The sequence below is a fragment of the Diospyros lotus genome, chromosome 10 (genome assembly GCF_014633365.1).
Source record: "Diospyros lotus cultivar Yz01 chromosome 10, ASM1463336v1, whole genome shotgun sequence".
Classification (NCBI taxonomy): Eukaryota; Viridiplantae; Streptophyta; class Magnoliopsida; order Ericales; family Ebenaceae; genus Diospyros; species Diospyros lotus.
Genome location: NC_068347.1, coordinates 5,048,071 through 5,072,495, shown reverse-complemented (window position 1 = coordinate 5,072,495; position 24,425 = coordinate 5,048,071). Strand labels below are relative to the sequence as shown.

The 24,425-nt window shown below is 34.1% G+C and overlaps 1 protein-coding gene and 4 non-coding genes across 5 annotated transcripts in view; 1 reads left to right on the top strand and 4 right to left on the bottom strand.

The window, feature by feature from the left end:
- Positions 1 to 1,915: 1,915 nt before the first annotated feature.
- Positions 1,916 to 2,052, bottom strand: LOC127812360 (small nucleolar RNA snoR80). The gene has a single exon (XR_008025866.1). It is a non-coding gene; the product is annotated as a small nucleolar RNA snoR80 (small nucleolar RNA).
- Positions 2,053 to 2,333: 281 nt separating this feature from the next.
- LOC127812353 (small nucleolar RNA Z152/R70/R12) lies at positions 2,334 to 2,447 on the bottom strand. The gene has a single exon (XR_008025859.1). It is a non-coding gene; the product is annotated as a small nucleolar RNA Z152/R70/R12 (small nucleolar RNA).
- A 130-nt stretch (positions 2,448 to 2,577) lies between these two features.
- LOC127812352 (small nucleolar RNA R11/Z151) lies at positions 2,578 to 2,665 on the bottom strand. The gene has a single exon (XR_008025858.1). It is a non-coding gene; the product is annotated as a small nucleolar RNA R11/Z151 (small nucleolar RNA).
- A 115-nt stretch (positions 2,666 to 2,780) lies between these two features.
- On the bottom strand, positions 2,781 to 2,876 carry LOC127812348 (small nucleolar RNA Z157/R69/R10). The gene has a single exon (XR_008025855.1). It is a non-coding gene; the product is annotated as a small nucleolar RNA Z157/R69/R10 (small nucleolar RNA).
- An 18,070-nt stretch (positions 2,877 to 20,946) lies between these two features.
- LOC127811345 (aconitate hydratase, cytoplasmic) overlaps positions 20,947 to 24,425 on the top strand; it is a 37,492-nt gene continuing 34,013 nt past the window's right edge. The window contains exons 1-6 of the mRNA XM_052351106.1: positions 20,947 to 21,453; positions 21,932 to 22,036; positions 22,493 to 22,653; positions 22,722 to 22,814; positions 22,944 to 23,129; positions 23,399 to 23,560. Of these exons, the coding sequence (XP_052207066.1) occupies positions 21,153 to 21,453; positions 21,932 to 22,036; positions 22,493 to 22,653; positions 22,722 to 22,814; positions 22,944 to 23,129; positions 23,399 to 23,560 (1,008 nt within the window). The 5' untranslated portion in view covers positions 20,947 to 21,152. The remainder of the gene's footprint in view (positions 21,454 to 21,931; positions 22,037 to 22,492; positions 22,654 to 22,721; positions 22,815 to 22,943; positions 23,130 to 23,398; positions 23,561 to 24,425) is intronic.

The window sequence follows — 24,425 nt, the reverse complement described above, 5'->3', positions numbered from 1 at the left end:
AATATTTTTAGCATGTGAAAGAGTTGGACGCTTTTTAAGGAGAGGAACATTGAAAAATACAAAATTGACAATCGCTTGTATTTTTAGCATGTGAAAGAGTTGGACGCCCTTCAAGAAGAGGAACATTGAAAAATACAAAATTAACAATTGTTTATAATTATTTTAAATTTTGTATGGATTAAGATTAATTTTAAATTCAAGTGATGGCAGAAAAATAAAAAGGAAGGCTTAGAAGCAAAATGGAGAGAATAAAATAAATAAAATTAATGAGACACATCTACAATTTGAGAGGAATAAGGATTTCAAGTGAAAAGGAACCACCTCTTCACAAGCTTGAAAGCACAAAAACTTGATTACTTACAGATGGGAAGGATTTGAGATTGAGCCCTAATAAACCAGTAGAAGACCACTAAGGAGACAATTTTATTAAAGTCCCAAATCGTTTGAAGTAAAATACATGAATAACACACACTTATCTTATCATGAATTTATTTCATGTTTTCTGTATATGTATACATAAGTCCTACTCTTATTTTTTTTTTATGATAGATGGTGTCACATCAACAACACCGCGTATTTTAAATTGATTTTAAATATTAAATAAAATTACACTCAATTAAATCAATTAAAATACAATTGATAATATTAAAATGTTTAAATAAATTTATAAAAACGTAAATATATATATATATATTGTTATTTGCCCTTTAATAAATCCCTTAGCTAGAAAACCTCTAGTCACCGCAATTAGCCGATGGTTCTAGTGACTAAAATTTGGATTTCATGATGCCAACATATCACAGAACCAAAATGATTCTATTGTTATTAAATTCTCTTAGCCGTGGTAATATATCCAAAAAAAAAAAAATAGATTGATATAACTGTGTAGATCTAAAACTTTTATCTTTTGGTAAAAAAGTCTTATCTCTAAATATACGTCATCAGCAACTATCATGACAATTCTGACCATTAGAATTGCCTATTAAGGCTCACATGCTGCAAAAACTCAACATGTAAGCTTGTAGAACGAGTGCAAATTTGTGCACTCCAGTTCATTTTGGAGGTAAAAAAAAGTTATTTTAGGGATCTCTCTCCCTAAAAAATTACCATATTTCTTTCTCTCCTCTCTCTCTCCCCTTCCCTTGCTCTTGTTGCCACCTCCCTTCCTCCTTCGTCTCCTCTCTGCATATCTGTCTCTTGACGTCTCGCCTCTCTATCTCTCAACATAATTATGAGACTTATTGAAAAAGAAAAAAATAAAAAAAGAGCACAAAAATGAGAGACCAGAGGAGAAAGAATGAGCTTAGCTATTCACAATTAACGAATGCCCCCACAAAACCCTACTAAAAGAGGGTGCACAAAATTAGTCTTTGTCGAAGAACTCAACCCGACCTAGGCAACACATGAGGCCGAGCTAAACCGTACCTCCAATTCCAACAAACAAAATAGGCTTGACCTAATTGGTTTAGGGTCTGTTTGTAATACATTTAGGTGGTGGATTGAGTTTCAAATATATTTATTTATCCTCACAACATGGGTGATGCTGCTTTGAAATTCAAATATATTTATTTAATATAACTAAAATACTTTTTTCTAATTAATACAAACTTTAATTCTCCCAACATCCATCAAAATTTCTTTCCTACTTTAACTAATACATTTACATAATTAGTTTATGTAAAAGTTTGTTTATACATATTTATATATAGTTATAGTTTTTAGGATTAAGTTTCAAATTAACCCACAATTTTTTCAACAACCAAATTTAATTTTTTATTTGACTTTACCTTTTTATGAACCAATCAGATTCAATTTTTAATTTATAATATTTATTCAAATTAAGCCTTCACCCATCAAATAATGCATCAAATTTTGCTAAAAATCATCAATGAAGGAAAGCTGTTCCAAAGGAGCAACATATATGAGGCGTTTCCAGGATCAAATGGCACCACAAGATGAGTCCATCAATCAGGATATACCACACAATAATACTAATTAATATAGCGTCCAAGCCATTATGCCAAGAGGAACCATTTCTCCCCCAGAATTGGTAATGGACGCAGCAAACAATCCAAGAGAAATCTACTCTTTGTAAGCCTAATTCCAGTCCAAACGAAGGGCACCCAAAAGGGCTTCTAAGTTCTAAGTCCTTCTATTTTTGTTGCTTAAGCAAATAAAGGACCCTAAACCACACGTGGCAGACAAAACTGACCCAAAATACTGTCATATTCAAATAAGAATTGCTCATCGCATGCGGATGTGTGACCCCTAAATCTAAAACATGAGATCTGTGAATAATCTAACGAACAATAAGAACAATCCTTTTGGGGTTTGATGCTCAGTGGAAGGAGAAGTCGTTAATTGAAAAGGGCTCACGGGAGGCACAATCCAGTGCATCTTCCACTGCCCAAAGGACACCATTCGGTGCCTCACCTCATCACAGCATCATCCCCAAAGAACACAAAAACAAAAATCAAAATCGGTAACTCATTGTTTCAGTTCGACTCCGTAACTCAAACACGTGAGTATCGAATCATAAATAAAAATGGTGATCTAAATGAACAAATATCAGAAACGGAGCCTCAGTGTGTGTAACAATCAGATCATTGACACAACAGTCTCACTGAAATCCGCTAAGATATTTAAGTTTTCTCATCATAAGCTTCCTGTCTCTGTAAATATAGAACGAAAAGCAAAAACACAAACAAATACATATATATATATATATATGAAGAGGAAAATCACTAAGTTTAAAGATTAAACCAGAGAAAGAGGCGATGATGCGTGCTCAGACAGCCAAGGGTTAGTCTTCAGATTCAGGGATATAGGTCCCGATCAGAAACTCTAGTCCACAAAAGGATCATCCTTGCACGGACCATTCTACCTTCGAATCATAAAGAAGATATAAAAAGAAGAGAGAAAGAAATCAACCCTAGAAAACATAATGCTTGATCAGCAGCAAACCAGTCACAGAAGAACAAGAAGAAGAAGAAGAAGAGATGATTCGGAAGGTGGATGGACGATAGGCAGTGAAGGCGAGAGTATATATAGAGAGAGAAGAGGCGGCTTTGTAGAGCTGTGTGTAAATTAGGGTTTCAGCCGACTAGAGATGATGGGCCGCAACCGCATTGGATGTGGGGCATCTCATCTCGGCCCTCATTGATGGGTCAAGGTCCGAATCTATCGGTTTCTGATCCATTTTATTTAGGTTTGATATCATAATTTAGGGATTTTTTTAAATTTCTTTTTTAATTTTTTTGAAAAATTTTCTCATAAACTTACTTTCAAAATTTTCATTTGATTGACATTCAATTTTCATTATTCAATTTTCTTAAATTTATTAAAGATTATTCTTCTAAATAAAGCTTAAAAAAAATTTATTTCTAATAACCTCGTCTTTGTATCTAAATTTTTTAAGATGAGATCTTTTTATGTTCATTTATTTTTACAAATTAATGACCTCGCCTTTGTACCTAAACTTTTATATTTGGTTTAATTTATTAAAATGAGATGCATACTTATTTTTACAAATCAAACTTAATTTAATTCATAATTAATTTTAAAAAGTTCAAATTTTTTATTTATTTTAAATTTAAGAGGGAAAAAAATTTGGACATCACAACCAAAAATATTTAGAAACTTTTATAATAAATTTTAAATCACTATAATTCAAAGATATGAACGTAAAAGTCATATTCATTTCCTCCAAAACAAAATGACATTTCTTAAATGACTTTTAGTTTGTACAATGCTTGATATATTTTAATATCATCAAAATAAAACTTATATATATTCTACTTCATCACATAAAATACTTATAACATTTACAAAACACGTGTTGCAAAAATGATAAAACTTTCAAATTACGTTTCAAGAACTTTTTTCCCTTAGAATTATTTGCCTCACCTAAATGTTTGAATATTTTAGAAAATAAATATACGTTTCAAGAACTTTTTTTCCCTTAGAATTATTTGCCTCACCTAAATGTTTGAATATTTTAGAAAATAAATATAAGTTAAAAGATGAATATTTTAAATGAAAAATCTTTGAAAATAAAACATTCATATAAAATGTATACATTAAAGAGGATTATGTTTTTACTTCAAGATGGGACACTGTCGATATACTCCCAAGAGCTTTCTTGATTAACACCCTAAGCGCTTCACGTCATCTTAGACCCAAGCAACATAAAACAAAATAGCATAGCCATAAATGATTATATATGCAAATAAAAACCCATACAAAGTATATTTTCAAAATCAATTTTTTCATACAACACAAAAAGAACCACAAAGTATGAGTTTTGTGGGTGGGAGAACCACAAAGTATGAGTTTTGTGGGTGGGAGAAACTCAAGAGTCTCTTTGAAGAAAATTTTACTTGCTCTTCCTACCTTTACAATCTCTCCTCGCCTAATTTGGTGGAACATCACTTTTCTCTTAACTAGTTTTCTCTATATTTTTCTTTATTTTCTATTTTTTTTTTATTTTCTCTTATCCTTTATACTTTATTCGACTTTCTCACATGGGAGATCATCCCCTAATCTTTCGTTTTATATGAATCTAATTTTCCCAATTAAGAAGTCAATTACTTTGAGAGAGTTTTTATTTTATTTTTATTTTTTAAATCTTTTTTTCTTGTGAAATATATATTTATACATAAAAAAAAAAAAGATTAATGAGGATGGTTTCCAAGCCATTCCCTTTCGTCCAAGGGGATGTCAGGGTGACCCCTTGATGCAACAAGCAAATTGTAACAAGCAATTGCAGTTGCTTCCCCGAGACAAGCCTTTGGGATCCCTTTCATGAAAGAGAGCCCACGTCCCCCCAGTTAGCCTAGCCAATCCAATGGGCTTTTTGTTTTTTTTTTTTTTCATTTTTATTTCTTATGCTTTATATATAATATACATATTGTCAATATTTGATTTCAGTCGACTGTGATTCGTTTTGAGCCACTCTGAGTGAGTCCGAAAATGTCAAGAAGAAGAAAACAAAGCTCCCAGATATGGGTGAACACAAGCAATTTTCACGTGATTCGACCAGAATGATACTTACTCCACGACTGCACTTTGATCATTCTTTCAGAATGACGGTATCTAATTATTCTCCTTACTCCCCTTATGATGTCTTTGACTCCTATTTATAATGAGGGGCCTTTACAATTTGGATAAAATATAGAAATATAAAGATAATATAATGGGGGACAAACAATCCTTATCATCTGCATAAAACTAGGAGTGGGATCCTCATTTTGAGGCATATGGTCCGTTTTAGATAAAGTAAATGGGCCTTACTTCTGGCTGTTCAGCAGCTTTGTCATCTATGCGAGTTGGGTGTTTTTAGGCCAGCGATCTGACCGATCCAACGAACTGAGAGTTTTATCGAGAGCTCATTAGGTCGATTGTTGAGAGGTCGCAAGGAGATTTGCCGGAAGCTCGCAAAGAGCTTGCTTTATAAGTCTTGGATTTCAGTGGTGTATGAGTTTTCTTTTGACGAAGTTACCTGGACCTTTTAGGTTCCGGGCGATTAGACCGGCCCATTAGACTGAATCTAGCCCATAAGGAGTGGTGTGGAAAATACATATAACACATATAAATATATGTATATGCACACACACACATATATTTTTTTTGTTTTCTCCTTTACATATATATGCGTATATTCACTTATCCCTTTTTAATCCATTCTCTGATCAATTATATCAGTCATTGATTTTACACATACATTTACATATTTAATTTGATTTTATGCACACCTAAATCTTATGGAGAATCCCAAATTATCTCCAAATTTAATTTAGTTCTTTATATCTTCAAATATTCTAAAAATATATAAGTTATTACAACAACTCCTTTAAAAAAATTTCGTCCTCAAAATTTTTTCAACTTATACTCATAGGCTCCAAATAGCATGGACTAACATTGGGTCAAAACGCTTAGTTTCATTAATGAGTCAAAATACCATAACATTCTGGAAGGGTATAATAAGTTTTACTATTCTACTTCCATTTCCTTAAACAAGTGAGGATATTCCTTCGTAATGGCATCCTCACCTCCCATGTGCTTTCTTTCTCCAAATGGTTTCATCATTGAATCTTGACTAATAGGATCACTTTGTCTCTCAAAACTTGCTCGTGACAATCCAAGATTTGTTTGGGTGATTCCTAATAAGTCAAGTTATCTCCAAGTTTGATCGTAATGTGACAAATTAAATATGTTCTTTTGCAATTGTAACGTATGAAAGACATTGTGAATGTTGGACAAACTCGTCAAAAATGCTAGACAATATGCCAATGGCCCAATTCATTCCATGATTGGGTACAGTCTAATGTATCCTAGCCTCAACTATTCTTTCTTGTCATTTTTTGATACTAGATGTTGTGGTGACAACTTGAGATACACTTAATCTCCTACCTCAAGTTCCAAGTCGTGTCACCTCTAGTGGGTACAACTTTTGTTGGCTATGTCCGACCTAGATTCTTTCCTAGATCTATTGCATTTTCTTGGTTGTCTCTCTATTGTAAGTCAGTTAATTTAACATGTTAAATAAGTTCAAGTTTGATTTAGTCTTTTAGTTAGTCTATCTGTAAGTTATTCCTTTTATATTGCACATGTTTTTCCTATTCCTTTGGGTTATAGTAGTAAGACTCCACTATATATATATATATATGTGGATGAGTTATTGAATAAGAGATCGTAATATATTCCTAGCTACTCAATTGAGTTCAACTGGAGGTTTCAAGTTCCTCGAACTACCCAACTTTTTTTTCTTTACAATTGTTGAGTGTGAAACAATCAAAATAGGGAAAACAAAAGGATGAGTACCAGCTTGGTATCAGAGCACAAGGATGGAGGAACGAGTACAACAGGTTAAGCAAACCATATCAATGCTCATCAATGGACAACAAGACATCAAGTAGCAACAACAAAATTTTATTACACAGATAACAAAGTTGTTTGCAAAATTGAATACTCATTCATATTGCTGGACAATTAGGCTAAGAAAATGTGGAGTATTCACAAGCTACGCATCACACCAGTGGTAAACACCCAAACAACAATAGTGAATCTCCAACTCTTGGTTCATCAAATTCTTATGCACTTAAGTTGATAAAATTGGATCTTCCTCGCTTTAATGGAGGAGAAGATCCAACCAGTTGGTTGTGTGGAGTGGAGCAATTCTTCCAGTTTCAAGATACTTTGACAGAGAATCATGTAGCATTAGCCTCATTTCATCTTGAGGGTGATGCCTAGTTATTGAAGCAAGATTCTGATCATCTCACTTGGGGTGATTTCAGGCAGGGACTTCTCTCTCACTTTGGTCCAAACAAATTCTGTGATTTCTTTAGAGAGCTCACACAATTGCAACAAACATTTGACATTGCAAGATTATTAGTCTCAATTTGAGAAGTTATTGGCTAAGGTTGATCATCTTTCCCTGACCAATAGGTGAGTAGTTTTGTTAGTGGGTTGCAAGATTTTATTAGAGCTGATGTGCAGGTTGGAAGGCCAAAAACACTGTGTGATGCTGTTGCATTAGCCCGTGTCTATGAAGCTCAAAATCTATCTCGAAAGAGAGCGAGCCAGCTATCTGTCTTAAGATCATACTCTCAATCTAGTCAAGTAGTAACCAGCAACTAGCAACCTATTCCAATCAGAAGAATATCGTCAGCTAAACTGTAAGATAGAAAGAGAAGAGGGCTTTGTTACAATTGCAATGAGAAGTTTAAACCAAGTCACCGTTGCAAGAAATTATTTGTTATTGAAGCATGTGTGGAAGAGGAAGATAGAGATTTGATCATGGAAGAGAACGGAGAGGTGGACAAACAACCTTTAGAGACCTGAAATTTCTCTTCATGCTATTAGTGGACTTCATTCTCCAGACACAATGCGAGTCTAAGGCAGCATAAGTCAAGTGGTTGTTAATATTTTAATTGATTCAGGAAGCACCCACAATTTTGTGAGTGAGAAGCTAGCCAAGAAAGCGGGGTTGAAGCCTCAATTAAGTGGGCAACTTAAGGTAATGGTAGCATCAAGGGAGAAGCTAACCAGCCCTGGTAAATGTATGAATGTCGCTCTCAGCTTGCAGGGATTTCCTATCTATGTTGATTTTTATATATTACCTCTTGAAGGATATGATGTGGTCTTAGGAGATTAGTGGCTTGGTACTCGGGAACTAATTATTTGGGATTTCTTTAAGTTACAAATGAAGTTTTGCATTGGCAATAAAAAAGTAGCCCTACAGGGGATGTCTATTCCAAATGACAAAATTGTTGGGGTAAATCAAATGAAACATGCAGTTAGGAAAGGAAAAGATGGAATTTTTTTGAAGTTATTTATCTTTGAGGCTACTCAAAGGAAAATGTCTAGCTCATCTATTCCTTCTAGAGTTCAACCATTTTTGCATGAGTACCAAGAAGTGTTAGCTATTCCACAGGGCCTTCCACCCCAACATTCACACGATCATCGAATTCCACTAATTCCTATTTCTAATATCAGTTAGTAAATGACCAATATCAATTCGACCTTACAGATATCCACACTTCTAGAAATTTGAGATAGAAAGGCTTGTAAATGAGCTATTATTTGCGGGGATTATTTTTGTAAGCAACAACCCTTATTCTTCCCCCATCATTTTATTGAAGAAAAATGATATATAGATTGTGGCGTATGTGCATTAACTATCAAGAGCTAAACTGGATTACAATTAAAGACGAATTTTCTATTCCTGTAATCGATGAGTTATTAGATGAGCTACAAGGTGCAAAGATATTTTCTAAGCTTGATTTGTGTTCTGGCTACCATCAAATCAGAATGCATTAGGATGCATTTCATTCTCATCAAGGCCACTATGAATTCTTAGTCATGCTGTTTGGGCTCACGAATGTCCCGTCTACATTCCAAGCACTAATGAATGAGGTATTCCAAAAATTATTGAGGAAGTTTGTTCTTGTATTTTCGATGGCATATTAATTTATAGCAAATCTTGGCATGATATCTTTGTCACTTAGAGATTGTATTTTCCCCTCTAAAGACTAACCATTTGGCTATTAAGCTTGAAAAATGTTAGTTTGGCCAATGGGAGGTCGAATACTTAGGCCATGTTATTTCTAGTGAAGGTGTTGCTATCGATTCTAATAAGATTTCAGCTATGGTTGACTGGCCAAAGTTAAAAACAATCAAAGCTCTCTGGGGATTTTTGAGTTTTACCAGCTATTATAGAAAGTTCATCAGACTTTGGGAAAATAGCCAGCCCCTTTACAAAATTGCTAAAAAAAATATTCTTTTTTATGAACCCCACTTGCAGAAAGTGCATTTGAGCAACTTAAGATAGCAAATGACTAAAGCTCCAATTTTGGCCCTTCCAGATTTTTCAAAGGACTTCATTATAAAGTACAATGCATCCAAGTGGGAGATGTTTTGAGGCAAGATAAACCTACTTCATTATACAGCCATGCATTACAAGGTAAAAATATTTTATTATCCATTTATGAAAAAGAAATATTAGCTCTTATTCTTGCTCTCTAGAAATGGAGAACATAATTATCAGGAAAGCAATTTGTGGTTTATATAGTTCACATGTTATGAGTAATTTCTAAACCACCTCTTAAAGACCGGACTCGATCGAGTAAGACGGCCCAACCTTTCGAAGCCCAATGGGCCTAAGGACGAGGACGTCTCTGCAAAGTCGCACATCTCTAAAACCCAAACTCAGACAACGAGAGTAAGCGGGCTCCCGACAAGTCCTTTAGCTCGCTAGCCAATCCGATCAGCTCGCAAAACAAAAAGGCCGCGTAATAATCAGAGGCAATGTCCGCTTGTCTTATCTAAAGCAAACCAAATCCCTGATAATACGAAATTTATTCATGATTTTGTGGAACTAATAAGGACATATTATCCCCATAATATGTCTTTCCATATTTATGAGTCATTTAAATTGTAAACTCCCCACTCTATAAATAGGGGTGGAAAAATCATTGTACGAGCATAATTAATTACATACTGTTCATCTTTCAAAATTATCAGAGAACGGTCGTGGAATAAGTATCATTTGGCCGAACCACGTAAAAACTCTTTGGCGTATCGTTTGTTATTTGTGTTATTTGTTTCTTCTCTTTACATTCGTATTTATTTTATCACTGTAGGCCGATGAATCATGGTCGATCAATTATGAATGTCGACGTATCCAAGTGGGAGATGTTTTGAGTAGGGATGACAATTGCAACAGAAATCGTGGGGAATCGAACTAAAATCGAACCGATCAACCCGGTTAAAACTCATTTGACTGGGTAATGGTTTGGTTTGGGGAAAAATCAAATACTGTTTCAATAAGTATGGTTTGGTTATGATTTTCACTAAATCTAAACCAAAATCTGGACCGAAATCGAACTGAATGTATGAATAACCGTACCAAACCGAACTGAATATACATATATATAATATATTATATATACACATAAGATATAATATATTATTTCAAACCGCCAAACCTAATCCCAACCCCTCCCAAATATTTCCCAATCCCTCCTCCCAACAGCCCAACTCCCCCACCCTTCTTCTTTTCTTTTCCAGAATCCAGATTCTGTTAAAATCCCCCTATCTCTCTCGTTCATTCTCTTACAAAGCACTTATGTGAATCATAAATTTTGTCAAATCTAACCATTTGATCTTGAATTCGATCATATTTTTACCATGAAAACAGTCTTGATCTACAAGAAGATTAGTCTTTTAATTTTATCAACTTTATTTTTAGCATAAATGATAGATTTGATTGCCTTTGATTTTTCTCTGTTTTTTGGTTGTCTCTCTCTCTCTCTCTCTCTCTCTCGATCTATCACCTGTGCGACTTCATCTTCAGCGTCTATTGGGGCTCACTTCGACCATCTCTCTATCTCTCCCGTTTATCATTCATCTCCATTTCTCCGATTAACACGGAGGTAAGTCTCGCACCCGTCCATGATATATACGTATATATGCATTATTTGGTTTTGTCAAAATTTTAAACTTAGATCTACAGAGTTTTGAGCATTGAATCTTATTTATTTTTGGGTATATTGGTCAATGGGCCATTGGATGTCGGGTGGTAAACTCTAATCGCCGAAAATCACTGATCACGATGGTCAATGGCGACTGGCAACATATATATACATGTTATGGGTTTGGTCGAAACTTTAAGTTTAGATTTATAATTAATTATTATATAATATTAATGTGTATAATTGTTATACACAAATTATATTATAAGAATTAGTTAAATTAATTAGAGGGGTGATTTGACTTTGAAAAATCGAAATTGAAAGGAAAAAGCGGAGGGAAAGCAATTCGGCAGGGGCAGATGCGCAATTATGCGCCTGGAGATTTGATTGAAAGGGCATGGCTGGGGAGAATCGTTCTCCGCAATTGCAAGTATTATATATAATACTAGTGTATACCCGTGTCTAAAGTCACGGTATAAATAATATTAAAATTAAAATACAATAATGTTCACTAATATTGTAAAAAAAATTATAAACATCAAACAAAAAATAGAAATTAACGTTATTGTATAGTTGTTAACGTTTTATAATAAAAAGAAAAAAAATTACTAAATCTATATAATAAAAACACATCAGTAAGTGTTTTACAATTTGAATAAATTAAATTAAAAATTAAATATCAAACAATATATACCAGCTACCATCGACCGCCATGGTCGCGACCATCAATGGGGTGGGGAACCCCAATTCAGGGTCGGACCGCCATCGCCCCTTACTGGCTCACAGTGCCTCGCGCCCTCACCTGTTGTAGGCATTCCCTACGCCCTTTCAGCACTATCGCAACCGCTAACCCGCCCACCTGTCGTCATCTCTTCCCCCCTTACCACAGTTACACACGTTGGCCCTTTTACTCGGCATCGACCCTCCCTTTCTCCCTACCGTCGTCGCATCCCCCGATGGCGTGAGTGGTTGGGTCGATGAGAGAGAGAAAGAGAAAAGGGAGAGAGAGAAAGAGGGGCAGTAACTGTTGGACAGGAAGAAGAACAAAGAAGAAGGGGGTGGGTTTGTGAGAGAAAGAGTGATAGTGAGTGAGAGAGAGGGTGGGTGGGTCTGTGAGAGAGAGAAAGAGAGAGGTAATGATAGAGGATTAGATGGTTTTGGAGGGAAAATATGTTGAGTATTTGATCTTAGCTATTGACCAACATTCAAAACTTATCTCAGCCATAAGATCAAAATGTATCTCTGATATATTTTTGACATTTTCAAAAATCATTTTGCCATGGCCGCGACCATCAACCGGGGGAACCCCAGTTCGGGGTTGGAGAACCGTGGGTTCCCGACCGTGAGTGGTTGAGAACCCTTGTGTTCTCAAACCTTGGATTCTTTGACCATGCGTAATCAATAACTCTTTGATTTTTATATTATTTTAATTTAAAAAAATTATTATACCTAGAATAAAAAAGTAAAATTAATAAAATAAAAATAGAATTAAATAAATAAATTATTTTTGAATATTTGCATCTTTAATTAGCTCAATATGATAAATTAACCAATTTCACATTTTTTTAAATCTTAAAGATTCAACACCTAAATATAAAAATATTAAATTTTAAATTATGCTTCCTATTTTAAATAAAGTTTTACATTAAAAATAGCATTTGATCATCAATAATTTAAAAAAAAATTATTTATTTTAAAATTAAATCATCCATGTCAAATTCTAAATGACAAATTCTTATACATTAAATCATTTGGTGTTTTTTTATTTAAAAATTTCAAAAATTAAGTATTTAAACTTATATGATATTTTAAAAAATTATACTGTTAATATTTATAATATTTAAAAATTAAGTATTAAATGCTTTAAAAATTGAAATACCAAAAAAAATTAAGTATTGGTATTTAAAAATTTTATATAAATTTTTTAAAAATTTAAAAATTTAAAAAATTTTGGAGTCCCGACTGCCGGTGGTCAGGGTCTCCAAGGGTCCCATTTTCGAGCTCCTTAAGACTTAAATTGATTTTTAATTTTTTTTTGACATTTTCTCCCCTTCTCTTATTTTTTTAGTATTTTTTTCTTTTCTTTTTTTTTTCTTTTCTTTTTTCTCTTATCCCTTCATCTTCTTCCTTCTGCAACGCACGCCCTCCCGCTGGCCTAGCCTCTGCCTGTCGCCGCCGCGGACAACGTCATCTCCGTCAGTCGTTCTCGGTCGCCGCACCACCGAAGCCATCAGCCTTTCGCCGCCGCGGGCCAGCTCCCACGCCTCTGCCTGCGTGCACGGACCTCCATCGCCGCCGCATCAGTCCGCGATCGGCCGCGCCTCTGACCGCCGCACCTAGCCGCTGCATCGGCTCTCCACCGCGAGCCCACATCTGGCCGCTCGCTGCTTCAGGCTCCATCGCCGCTGCAACTCTCTCGCCCATTGCTTGCTCTGTATATATGTATAGAGAGAGAGAGAGAGAGAGGATCGGCCATTGTTGGTGGGTGGGTATATGTGTGTGCGTGTATGTGACTGTGTATATATATGTATCTAAGGAACCATTTATCTTGAACTTCTCCTTTTCTCTACCAGCTCTGCTGAGATTGATCTGGAACCTTTTACAACTGAGATTACAACATAATCAAGACATCTACATTCTGTAAGAGCTAAAATGTATGGAGTTTTTTGGTGTTCACATTGCCTTGAGCAGAAACAGGTACTGCCTCCTCCGCTATAAACCTCTATCTCTATATTGAATGTTGATTCGAAGACATAAGCAAGTATTCAGAAGGAGGGAGGGAGAAATGAAATTTTCCTACCAAACCTGTTAGAGCAATTCTGACTGCTGCTTTTATGAGACAGATGTTTGGGCGTGAAGCTGCAGGGAGGGAGAAAGAGAGTGAGTGAGGGTGGGGGTCTCTGAGAGAGAAAGAGAGAGAGAGAGAGAGAGACTGAGTGGATGGGTCTCTGAGGGAAAGAGAGAGAAAGGGGCAGTGAGAGAGGATGGGAAGATTTTTGCTGCGTTTTAGGCGGGAAAATTTTTAATCCCAACCATCAATCTATCAGAAATTGATCCTAGCCATTAAAATATCTCCCATTGGAGACATTTTCAAAAACCATCTTGTTTTATTATATAGACTAGAAAATGCCCGTGCCTTTAGGCACGGTGTATATTTATTAACGTTGTATAACAAAAAATAAAAAAGTTAAATTAAAAAAAATACTTTGATAGTAAAAAAAAAAATTCTCTTATTATAAAGCAAGAAGATTTTTGACTAATTTCTATTAAATTTTAATATTTGACAAATTTCTATTAAACTCAATAAATTAAATATTCTTTTTGAGTAAAATAATAAATATTAAATTTATAAATATTATTTATAATTATTCATTATTATTGATTATTCATTATTATAAATATTATTCATTATTATAAATATTATTATTAATATTCATAATATAATTATTATTAGTCATTTTATAAACAATTTATAAATTTTTAAATGACAAAAGAGATAAATATCTTAATTATTTAATATAAATATAAATAATAATATTTTAACAAATAACAAAGTCGTCTACTATTAGTGTCTTTTTCTATTTTAAAATTTTCAATTGTTGTAGAAAGCAACAATTTTTTACAGTAATAAAATTTTTTTTAAATAGAAAGCAAAGGCTAGGTTTAGGTGTTGAACGAATTCATTGCATCATTTACAGTAATAATTAATTCCCTCACTCAAGCTTAAAGTATAATTTTATTTACCTGTGATTTCTCTTTTTTAATTTTTATTTAATTAATTTGGTGCAATCAATCTGTTTGAATGACTGACTTATTAAGTGGTAGGATTAATTAATCTGTTGAAAAATTAGAAGATCAAGCCCTAAGTGAGTTAATGAAATTTTTAATGAATGTGTGTTCTTTTACCATTAACTGTTGATGATATTTTTAACGAAATATTATTTTTTAGAAATGTTCTCATAATATTATGTGTATAATTAAATTATTATTAAATGTTCTCATAATTAATTAATTAGAAATATCATTAAATGTTCTCATAATTAATTAGTGAAATTATTTATTTAATTGACAAACTTCAAGACACATTCCAATTGAAAAGGTTACTGGCAATTGAAGTGGGAGACAAAGTGAGTAGGGCTAGCATGAGGCACACTTACATGCTGAGAATTGAAATTGAAAGGAGTAATAGCTTGCAGAATTGTTCTCCAGAGGCTGCCGAACATTTCCATTGAAGTGGGAGATAATTAAATTGTTAGATTTATTCTGGTTCAACTATATAAATGGGAGACAATTATTTTGTACACACATGCATATGAAAGTGGGAGACAATTCTCCAGAACAATTAGTTCAAGGCTGGCAGGAGGCACATTTGAAGTAGGAGACAAATGGGCCTGGAGAATTGTTCTGTAGAGGCTGCCGAGCACACATTGAAATTATATATACAAATTAAAAAAATATATACACACAGTAATTATACTTACAAACACACACGATACAATAGATACATGCAAACACAGTCGCAACATTAAAACTATATACACATTGGATATGCTCACAAACATAAAAACACTGACTACACACATTGAAACTATATACACAAACTAAAAAAATATATACGCACACAGTGACTATTGGATATACTCACAAACTAAAAAAATATATACGCACACAGTCACTGTGTGCTCACAAACAGTCGTAATGGAGTCTATATATATACAATGACTAAATACATACAAACACACAATGACTATATACACAGTGAGGAGAGAGAGATAAGAAATATACATACACAGTGATGGCAGATACACATAGTGAAATGGAGATAAGAATACACACACAGTAAAATGAAATGGAGATACACACAGAGGGGGAGGATGGGATGGAGCGGGGTTGGCGAGGCGTGATGGCGGTGGGCTGCAATGGCAACAATGCAGGGGCTTTGAGAGAGAGAGAGAGAGAGAGAGAGATGGGGGGGAGAAGGGGGGTGGGTTTGCAGAGAGGGAGTGAGTTGGGTGGGCAAAAAGGAAGGATGGGATGGGATGCATTTTGGGGGGAAAAACTATTGATCTCAGTCATCAAATCTCTTGAAAATTAATCTCAACCATCCAAAAAATATCCCCCTCACATTTGTCTCCCAATTTCAAAAACCATCCTCCCTTATTATATAGATTATATGTATGTATATATATAGATGAGCATGCAGAAGCCCATTTATCATCCCCTTTCCGTCTTCTTGGTCCGTCCACCAAGACGCACTAATATATATAATATCATATATTATATATATATATATATATATGTTGAGTATCGCCCACAGCATCTTCTTCTTCGATGCTTCTCTCGGCTGTACGTATATATGTATATATATATATATTATAAAAGGGAAAGGGGACAGTGGGTTGTGGGGCAAGGCTGGCGGACATGAGAGCTTCTTGGAGAAGCCCACGGACGGAAGGCTTTGGAAGGAAATTATTCGCGGAAATTGGAAGCTTGAAGAACGGGCAGCGATGTATTTTTCGGCGAAGCTGTTCGTCGTCTTCGTTGCAGTGGCGACCGACGTGGCAGCCAGTTAGCAGCGTACGTCTTCGGGGTGGATACTGTAGCATGCGGCCCGTGGCGATCATTGTCCGTTCTCTAGCGATTCAAACACGTGTAACGACAAGAGTTATCGACAAGTTCAGCGGTTGTGGTTTTTGACAAGTTTTCGACGACTGTTCGGCAAGAATAGTCGATGGTAGATTTATAGTATCATTGTGGATTTACATTATGTGGTTTTCGTAATGTATGATTTTGTTATGTACATATGAATGGTATTATTATATTATGTAAGAAACGATTCATTTTGACTATTTATTTGTATAATTTTTGAAAAAATTATAAAAAATAATTTTGTATTCTTATATCTACCGCTAAGCATTAACACATGCAATCGTTATATCCTTTCACTCATAACTATTTTTTTATTTTAAGGTAGTTAAAATCGAGATTTTAAGTGAAATCGAAAAATGGTTCATAAAATCGGATTGTAAAATCGAATCGTAAAATCTTAAGATTTTAGAGATAATTAAAAAAATTCTTTAATTTTTATAAATATATGTTTATAACAACATAATTTTATAAAAAATAAATTAATATCATTTAATAACCTAATTATTCCTTATTATAACTCAAAAGATGATGCTTTCAAAATATAACTCAAAACTAACATGTTGGTATAGGCAATTTAGAGGTAAAATATAACTTAAAATTCTTTAGAGGGTGATTTCAATATTCTCCATTAGATTTAAGTTGTAATTTATACTTGAAACGTAAAATCGTAAAATTGTACATCTAAAATTTGAATTTTATAAGATTTTACTTCAAATAAGATTTTACATGGGATTTAAATCATTTGGAGGTTTCTGAAATGTAAAATCGTAAAATCATATTAGTAAAATCGAGATTTTAACAACAATGTTCTGTTTTATAAATCTCTTAAAAAATAGATGATAATACTCTCTTATAGTTATATATTTATTATTAATTAATTTATAAATAGATGATTATAATAATAATTATTAATTTTTGATAAAATTACTATAAATTTTATGATGATTAATTAATTTATAAGAATTATTTTTAAATTTTTTTTTTATGAAGATTATTGTTTATTTGACATTATTGAGGGGATGACTGATATTACGTTTCTAGATGAGATCAATCTTGACTTATAATTTTAAAATGGTTACATAAAATTGCAAAAATACCATTCACGTGGGGTCTGAAAGTGAAAGTCTCCTATTAAAAGTCCCTTTCAAAACGAAAATATCTGCAATTATTATGCTCCATTTGTTTTGATTTAAAATATTTTAAGGCAAATTGTAGTTTTCTTTTTTTTTTATAATTTGGGATATATGCAAAGGCCTGTGCATTCCTTAGGAGACTGTCTCTCAGAGATCTGTATTTTCAGTCTTTGAGACTCTGATAATTTTGATTTTTTTTATTTTAAAAATTATTTTAAACTTTTTTTAATTTTTTAGTTGACTTTTGTCCATGACATATCAAAAATATTTTAAGGCAAATTATAATTTTTTTTTTTTTGTAATTTGAGATATATTCTTAGAAAATTTTATCATTTAAATTGGTATTAAAGAGTTTTAATCAATAGGGTGTGCAACTGGTATGGACTAACTCGAATTTGATCGAAATACTTTTAATTTGTAAATTAAAATCTTAAAATTTTAATATAAATTAAAAATTTAGATGTAATCTTGGGATGGTCTCCTTTGTGGGGCCCCTACCACTCGGTCTCACAATTTTCGGCATAAGAGGTAACTTAGATGTAATCTTATTTAACGTTATTAATGTTCTACTTTATATGATATTATAAATATATTGAGATAATTGTGTTTAATTTTAAAATATTTAAGAATTTATCTCTCTATATGTTCTCATTCAACTTTATCTAAGGCTAAGAATCATAATAAAATCTTATCATCTTGCCATCAACCTTTTGCGATCAACGTCATATTTATATGGAATGTTGTGACATTCTTTAATCCATCTAATCTTATTTATTAATGACACAATTTATATTTACGTCATCTGTATATAAAATATAATCTTTTTTAGTCCCTCGCATAATGGTATTCAAATTTCAATATGTGGTCCGCTTAGAAATGCCAACTAGTTTTCTTGTTTAGTTTAAGATTTAGTTATGAAATTATAAGAGAGCATTTGGGATAAGAAAAATTTTTAAATTCTTGAAAATGTTAGGTTAGAAATTTACGACGTCATGTTTAATACAAACTTTTTTTTTAAAAGAATTCTATAAAATAACATTTTCAAAATTTATTTTTAATCAACTTCCTCACAAAAAAAAATTCATGGGAGTTGAAAATCTTGGATTTCTATGGACTTTTAACAAATAAAAAGTCTAAAATACCCCTTATTTTCTTATAACCTCAAAATTCTTTCACGATTATTTTTTTTATAATTTCTTTCTTACAAGTGTATATATACATGCACATATATATACATTATGTGTAAAAAAATGACGTTTTTTTACTTTCTAAAAGGTCATAAGTTCCAATATTTTATATATTAAAAGGAATTTATTATTTTTAAATAAAAATAAAAAAGAGTAATTTTGGGAAAAAAATATTGATTCTCAAGAATATTACATTTAAACCAAACATAAAAATGTAAAATTTTCATAAAAGAATACCAACATTCCTGATAATGTTTAAATCTAATCAAATATGAAATTACATAAATTATGAGAATCAAATATTCCCCAAAACATTATCACGAATCATGAATTATAAGAATTTAAAAGCTTATCCCATACCAAACGCCTTCTAAAGTTAAAAGGCCAAAAGCAAAATTTAAATAGTAAAACCCCTTCCATTGAGGCCTCATTTCAATAATCCCCCAATTGAGTCCATTTTTTCGTTTCATTCAATTTCTCTCTTATTCATTAGCCATCATAATCTTTATTATCATTGATGTTGAGTCATCGACCGATCATCAATCACTTGCCTTATTTCAGCTTAAGACTTCATCTATTGCTACTGGGGCTAGCATCTGCTTGCTCGTGCTCACCATCAGCCCATTTCCATCGTCCAACCATTCCCCTTATCATCGTTGTCGTCTTATTTCTTATCCAATGCTATACTTGAGATTTTGATACCTTGAGGCAAAATGTAAAAATGAGCCCTTAAATCTGATGAGCCAATTGGCAACTGAGAGGCAGTGAGCCATCAATGACAGTGGGCGATGGAGCAAGAGGCAAGAGCTGGTGAGCCATCGGCCACGAGGTCGAGCAGGCCAGGGTGCGAAACTGCAACCATGCAACGAAGCAACAGAGTGAGAAAGAGGCAATGAGCGATGGAGAGCGAGCCATCGGCTAGGCGACCACGAGGGCGGGCGACTAAGCAGTGAGAGAAGAGAGCGAGATGGCAAGGGCAAAGGGTGATGGAGCAGCTAGAGGAGAGAGAGGCAGCAAGAGGCGAGAACGAGAGCGATGGCAATGTCAAGAATGACGAAGCAAGAGAGATAGGCAAGGCAGCGAGCAAAAACAAGAAAGAGAGAAGAGTATGGGCGAAGTTATGTTTATAGAGGGAAAATAGGTGGGTGACTCGGCAGTGGGCCCTTATAAAGAGGGAGGGTTTCCAAATTATGGGCCCTCAAATAGTCCAATATTCATGGACCAAACAATCGTCTCATGAGTTTCATGAAAGGTCCAACCCTGTTCTCGCTTATAATGCTACTTTTTTCACGTTGGCTTGCCCTTCTCTCTCTAAACATTGTAGTTTAGATTGTACCCCTAGTTGATTGTTTGTGCTATTGGTGGTGATGGTAATCTTGCAAATGGTTGCGCTTTATTTTTTCTTTTTTAAAAAAGTTATATTTAAAAATTAAAAAATAAGAAAAGAATATTACTAAATTAAACTAATTTAGTTTAATCCAATAATGTTTTTATTAGTTCAATATTCAATTAGAGATTCATAAGAGTCCCAATCACGACTAGACTAGACGAACACCCTATCCCTGCATGTAAAAAACTAGTCTGATGGAGGCTGTTAGTGCGGGATCGATTTTTGAGCAAGTAAAAAATTTACATTTTTTTGAGAGTAGTCATTGGTAAGTGTCAATGGATACAGTTTAAAAAAAAAAAAATCTTGGTTATTCATTCACATACTTGATTTATCTTTATTGTGATGATTTTGGGATGGGTTTGGTGGGGGCGCGAGTGATAACGCGTAATTTAAAAAAAAAAATTAATCTGATCACATATTTTTTAATTTTATATTAAAATTATTTTTAATATAAAAAAATATATATGTATATATATTAAAAAAACACTTTTGTTACTTGGCAAAATTGAAGAGTCCTAACCATTGAAGAAATGTCAGCCAACCATTGGTCGCCTCTCCATACTGAAACTTCCCTGCGAAAGTGAAACAAACAAGGAATAATTATTAGCCCTATATATAGAGCAAGTCAGAGAGCATATCGAGCGAAGCCCGATTCCCCCCTTCCCGTTCGATTTCCTCTCCCAGATTCTGGCACGCAACCCTAGCAGCCTCGCGCGTTCGCCAGGCACACGCTCTGACCTTCCTCGGTTCTGTGTCCAAATCGATCTGTCTTCACTCCCTCTCCCTGCAATTCGGAGGTTTTGAATGCGTGATCGGCGTCATGTACACCGCCTCCCGCTCCTCCGCTGCGCTTCGCAGAGCCTCGAGGACTAGAGCTTCGTCGTTCTCCTCTCTTTCGAAGGCTGTTTCTTCGCCGGCTTCTCAGCCGTTGCCTTGTCATGGCGGCGAACAGATCATCCAGAGTCGATCTTTTAGCTTTGCCTCGGCGTTGCGGAGCCTGCGATGTTCTGTTCCGAGGTGGAGCCATGGCGTCGATTGGAAGTCTCCGGCGAGTCTGACGGCTCAGATCAGGACGGCTGCTCCTGTCATCGACCGCTTCCAGCGGCGTATTGCTACGTTGGGTACTGTTTTGTGTTTCCTTTCGCTCACGCTTTCTTTGTCTGCGTCTTTGATTTATGATGGTATTTTCTGATGAGATTTCATCGAGAACTAGTTTTTTACTTTCGTATCTGCAAATAGAAAGAGCATCAGTTTCTAACTCTCTATCCAACCAAAATCAACTATCCAACCAAAATCAATATTAATGTGTTTATATTGGTATCAATTTTAAAATATGAACTTTATTTTTCTAATATTAAAAATATTGTAATATAAACTTATGTTATAATATTATTAATAATAAATTACTACTAGAAATATAAATTAGTAATGTCATTAATATTGTACTGAGTATTAGAAATGGGATTCCTATAACACCTTCTGCTAATTGGAATCATCTGAAACCTATTTAGATATCATTCATTAGCAATAAAAGCCTAGCATTTAGAAGTGGCAATTAACAATCTAATTTCGTAATGTTGTTTATCTGTATCTTTTCAGCTGCTGAGCATGCTTTCAAGGGAATTTTGACCAGTCTTCCCAAGCCAGGGGGTGGTGAATTCGGAAAATTCTATAGTTTGCCTGGTTTGAATGATCCAAGGATTGGTAATGCTTTTGACTTGTTTTGGGATATTTGAGCAGTTTACTCCTCCTCTGCTAATTACTGCTTGCCCAACATACCAGAAGTTCCCCCCCATTGCTAAGAAAGAATGAGAAAAAAAACCAAGAATGTAATCATCTTGTTGTTAAGGCATTTATTTGATTCTTTCAGTTTGTATATAAGCTTTCAGAGTGCACTTTTTCCATCTTGCTTTTCTAGAACCTTTCTACTTTCTTGTCACTACTATAATTATTTATGTTCTTTTGAGCTATTTGCAGTATATATATTTATAATGTCAATTTTGCTTGATTTATATTTGTATAAGCAATTTCCACCATTTGACCCTCTGAGAGTCTGAAATAATTTGTATAATATCTCTCTTGCCAGTACTGGGTACCAGGGCTTGTTTTAGACATATGGTTGACTTCGTGCTTTTTTTATTCCCCTGCATGTGTAAGCAGATAAGCTTCCGTATTCTATTAGGATCCTTCTTGAGTCAGCAATTCGGAACTGTGACAACTTTCAAGTTACTAAGGATGATGTTGAGAAAATTATTGATTGGGAAAATACTTCACCAAATCAAGTTGAAATTCCCTTCAAGCCTGCTCGTGTTCTCCTGCAGGTACTAGGGTTTTCTTCCATTCAGTGTTATGAACCTGCTTTCAGCTTCTAAACTCTCTCTTGTGCCAGGATTTTACTGGTGTACCAGTTGTGGTTGACCTTGCTTGTATGAGAGATGCTATGAACAATCTTGGCAGCGATTCTAACAAGATCAATCCTTTGGTGAGTGACATTCTCAGCCACTGTATTTAATTTTTATCCTAAGATTTGAGTATCAGGCTAGTGGGTTTTGGAGGTTTACTCTGCACACTCCCATTCCTCCAATCTTTTCATATAATATCCTTTATGCAGGTTCCCGTAGATCTTGTTGTTGATCATTCAGTTCAAGTTGATGTTACAAGATCAGAAAATGCAGTACAAGCAAATATGGAACTCGAATTCCAGAGAAACAAAGAGAGATTTGCTTTTCTAAAATGGGGCTCAAATGCATTCCAAAACATGCTTGTGGTTCCTCCAGGTTCTGGTATCGTGCACCAGGTATGGGAGCTAAACAGAGCAGATCTGTGGAATTATTGAGTTTCAATATATTGAATTGCATATCTATCTCATATGTAAATTTATGTGGTTAGTGTTTTTATTTTTCAATTTCAGGTTTTGCGTCTAAAAGGTTAATACTTGTTTCTATACAATAACGAATCATGCTTAGAAGTTTTAAGTGCCCTTCAATTTTGAATTTTCTTAGCATTTCCTTATTCATGTTTATGGTGGAGCAAACACTAATCAAATTGTCATTATTGGAATGTCAGGTTAATCTTGAATATCTTGGGCGGGTCGTTTTTAACACTGATGGCATGCTCTATCCCGATAGTGTGGTTGGTACTGATTCTCACACTACCATGATTGATGGGTTAGGAGTTGCAGGTTGGGGAGTTGGAGGTATTGAAGCAGAGGCAGCAATGCTTGGCCAGGTAAACAATTTAATTGGCCCAACTATGGAGAGCTTTTCCTGAAACATCAGATTGAAAATTGACTGATTTGTTTCCTTAGCTGCAAAAAGCATTTGTTTTTTTATCATACACGTGAAGTTTATGATATTTCCTGTAGTACTTGAAGCATATACATTTCATTGTACTTAATGGTATTGAAGCACCTGATGAGGTATCACTTAATGATGCAAGCTTATGCTCATGATGACCTCACATGCTTAAGTTGTGGATTCTGTATTCCATATGGCATGTGGTAAACTGTACTTCATTTAGATTTAGCATTACAGAAGGATGTAAAGGGAGCTGATCTAGTTGTTTCTTGTCCTGTTCATGCATGCAGGGGTAAACATTTTAGACCAAGTAAGTTTTTGCAAAAAGAATGTGCATTGATGTGATTTTATTATACTTTTCTGTTCTTGTTCTTTCACATGTACTTGCAACACATGCATACTTGGACGTTTGTGCATGAAAGGGTATCATAGTTGCCTATTTATGTTAGTTGGTTTGGTTTTAGGCTGGGTAGTATTTTAAATCAGAGATTTATTTGGGCTGATGTCTTCATGTTATTTCTAATTGTTGAGGGTAAAAATAATAATATAAAAGATAAAGTTAACCCTCTATCAAATAGCTTAAGTTTTTAGATGAGATAGTAGTTAACAATTTAACATAGTATCAAAGCAAGCAATGATCTGGAGTTTAAACCTCACCACTAACCCAATATTTTATAGTTGCAGATGTTTAGACCAATTATATAGTGAAACTCGGCCACATGTGAGGGGATGCATTGAGAGTAAAAATAATAATATAAAAGAGAAATGTAGCCCTTTATCTAATAGCTTAAGCTCTT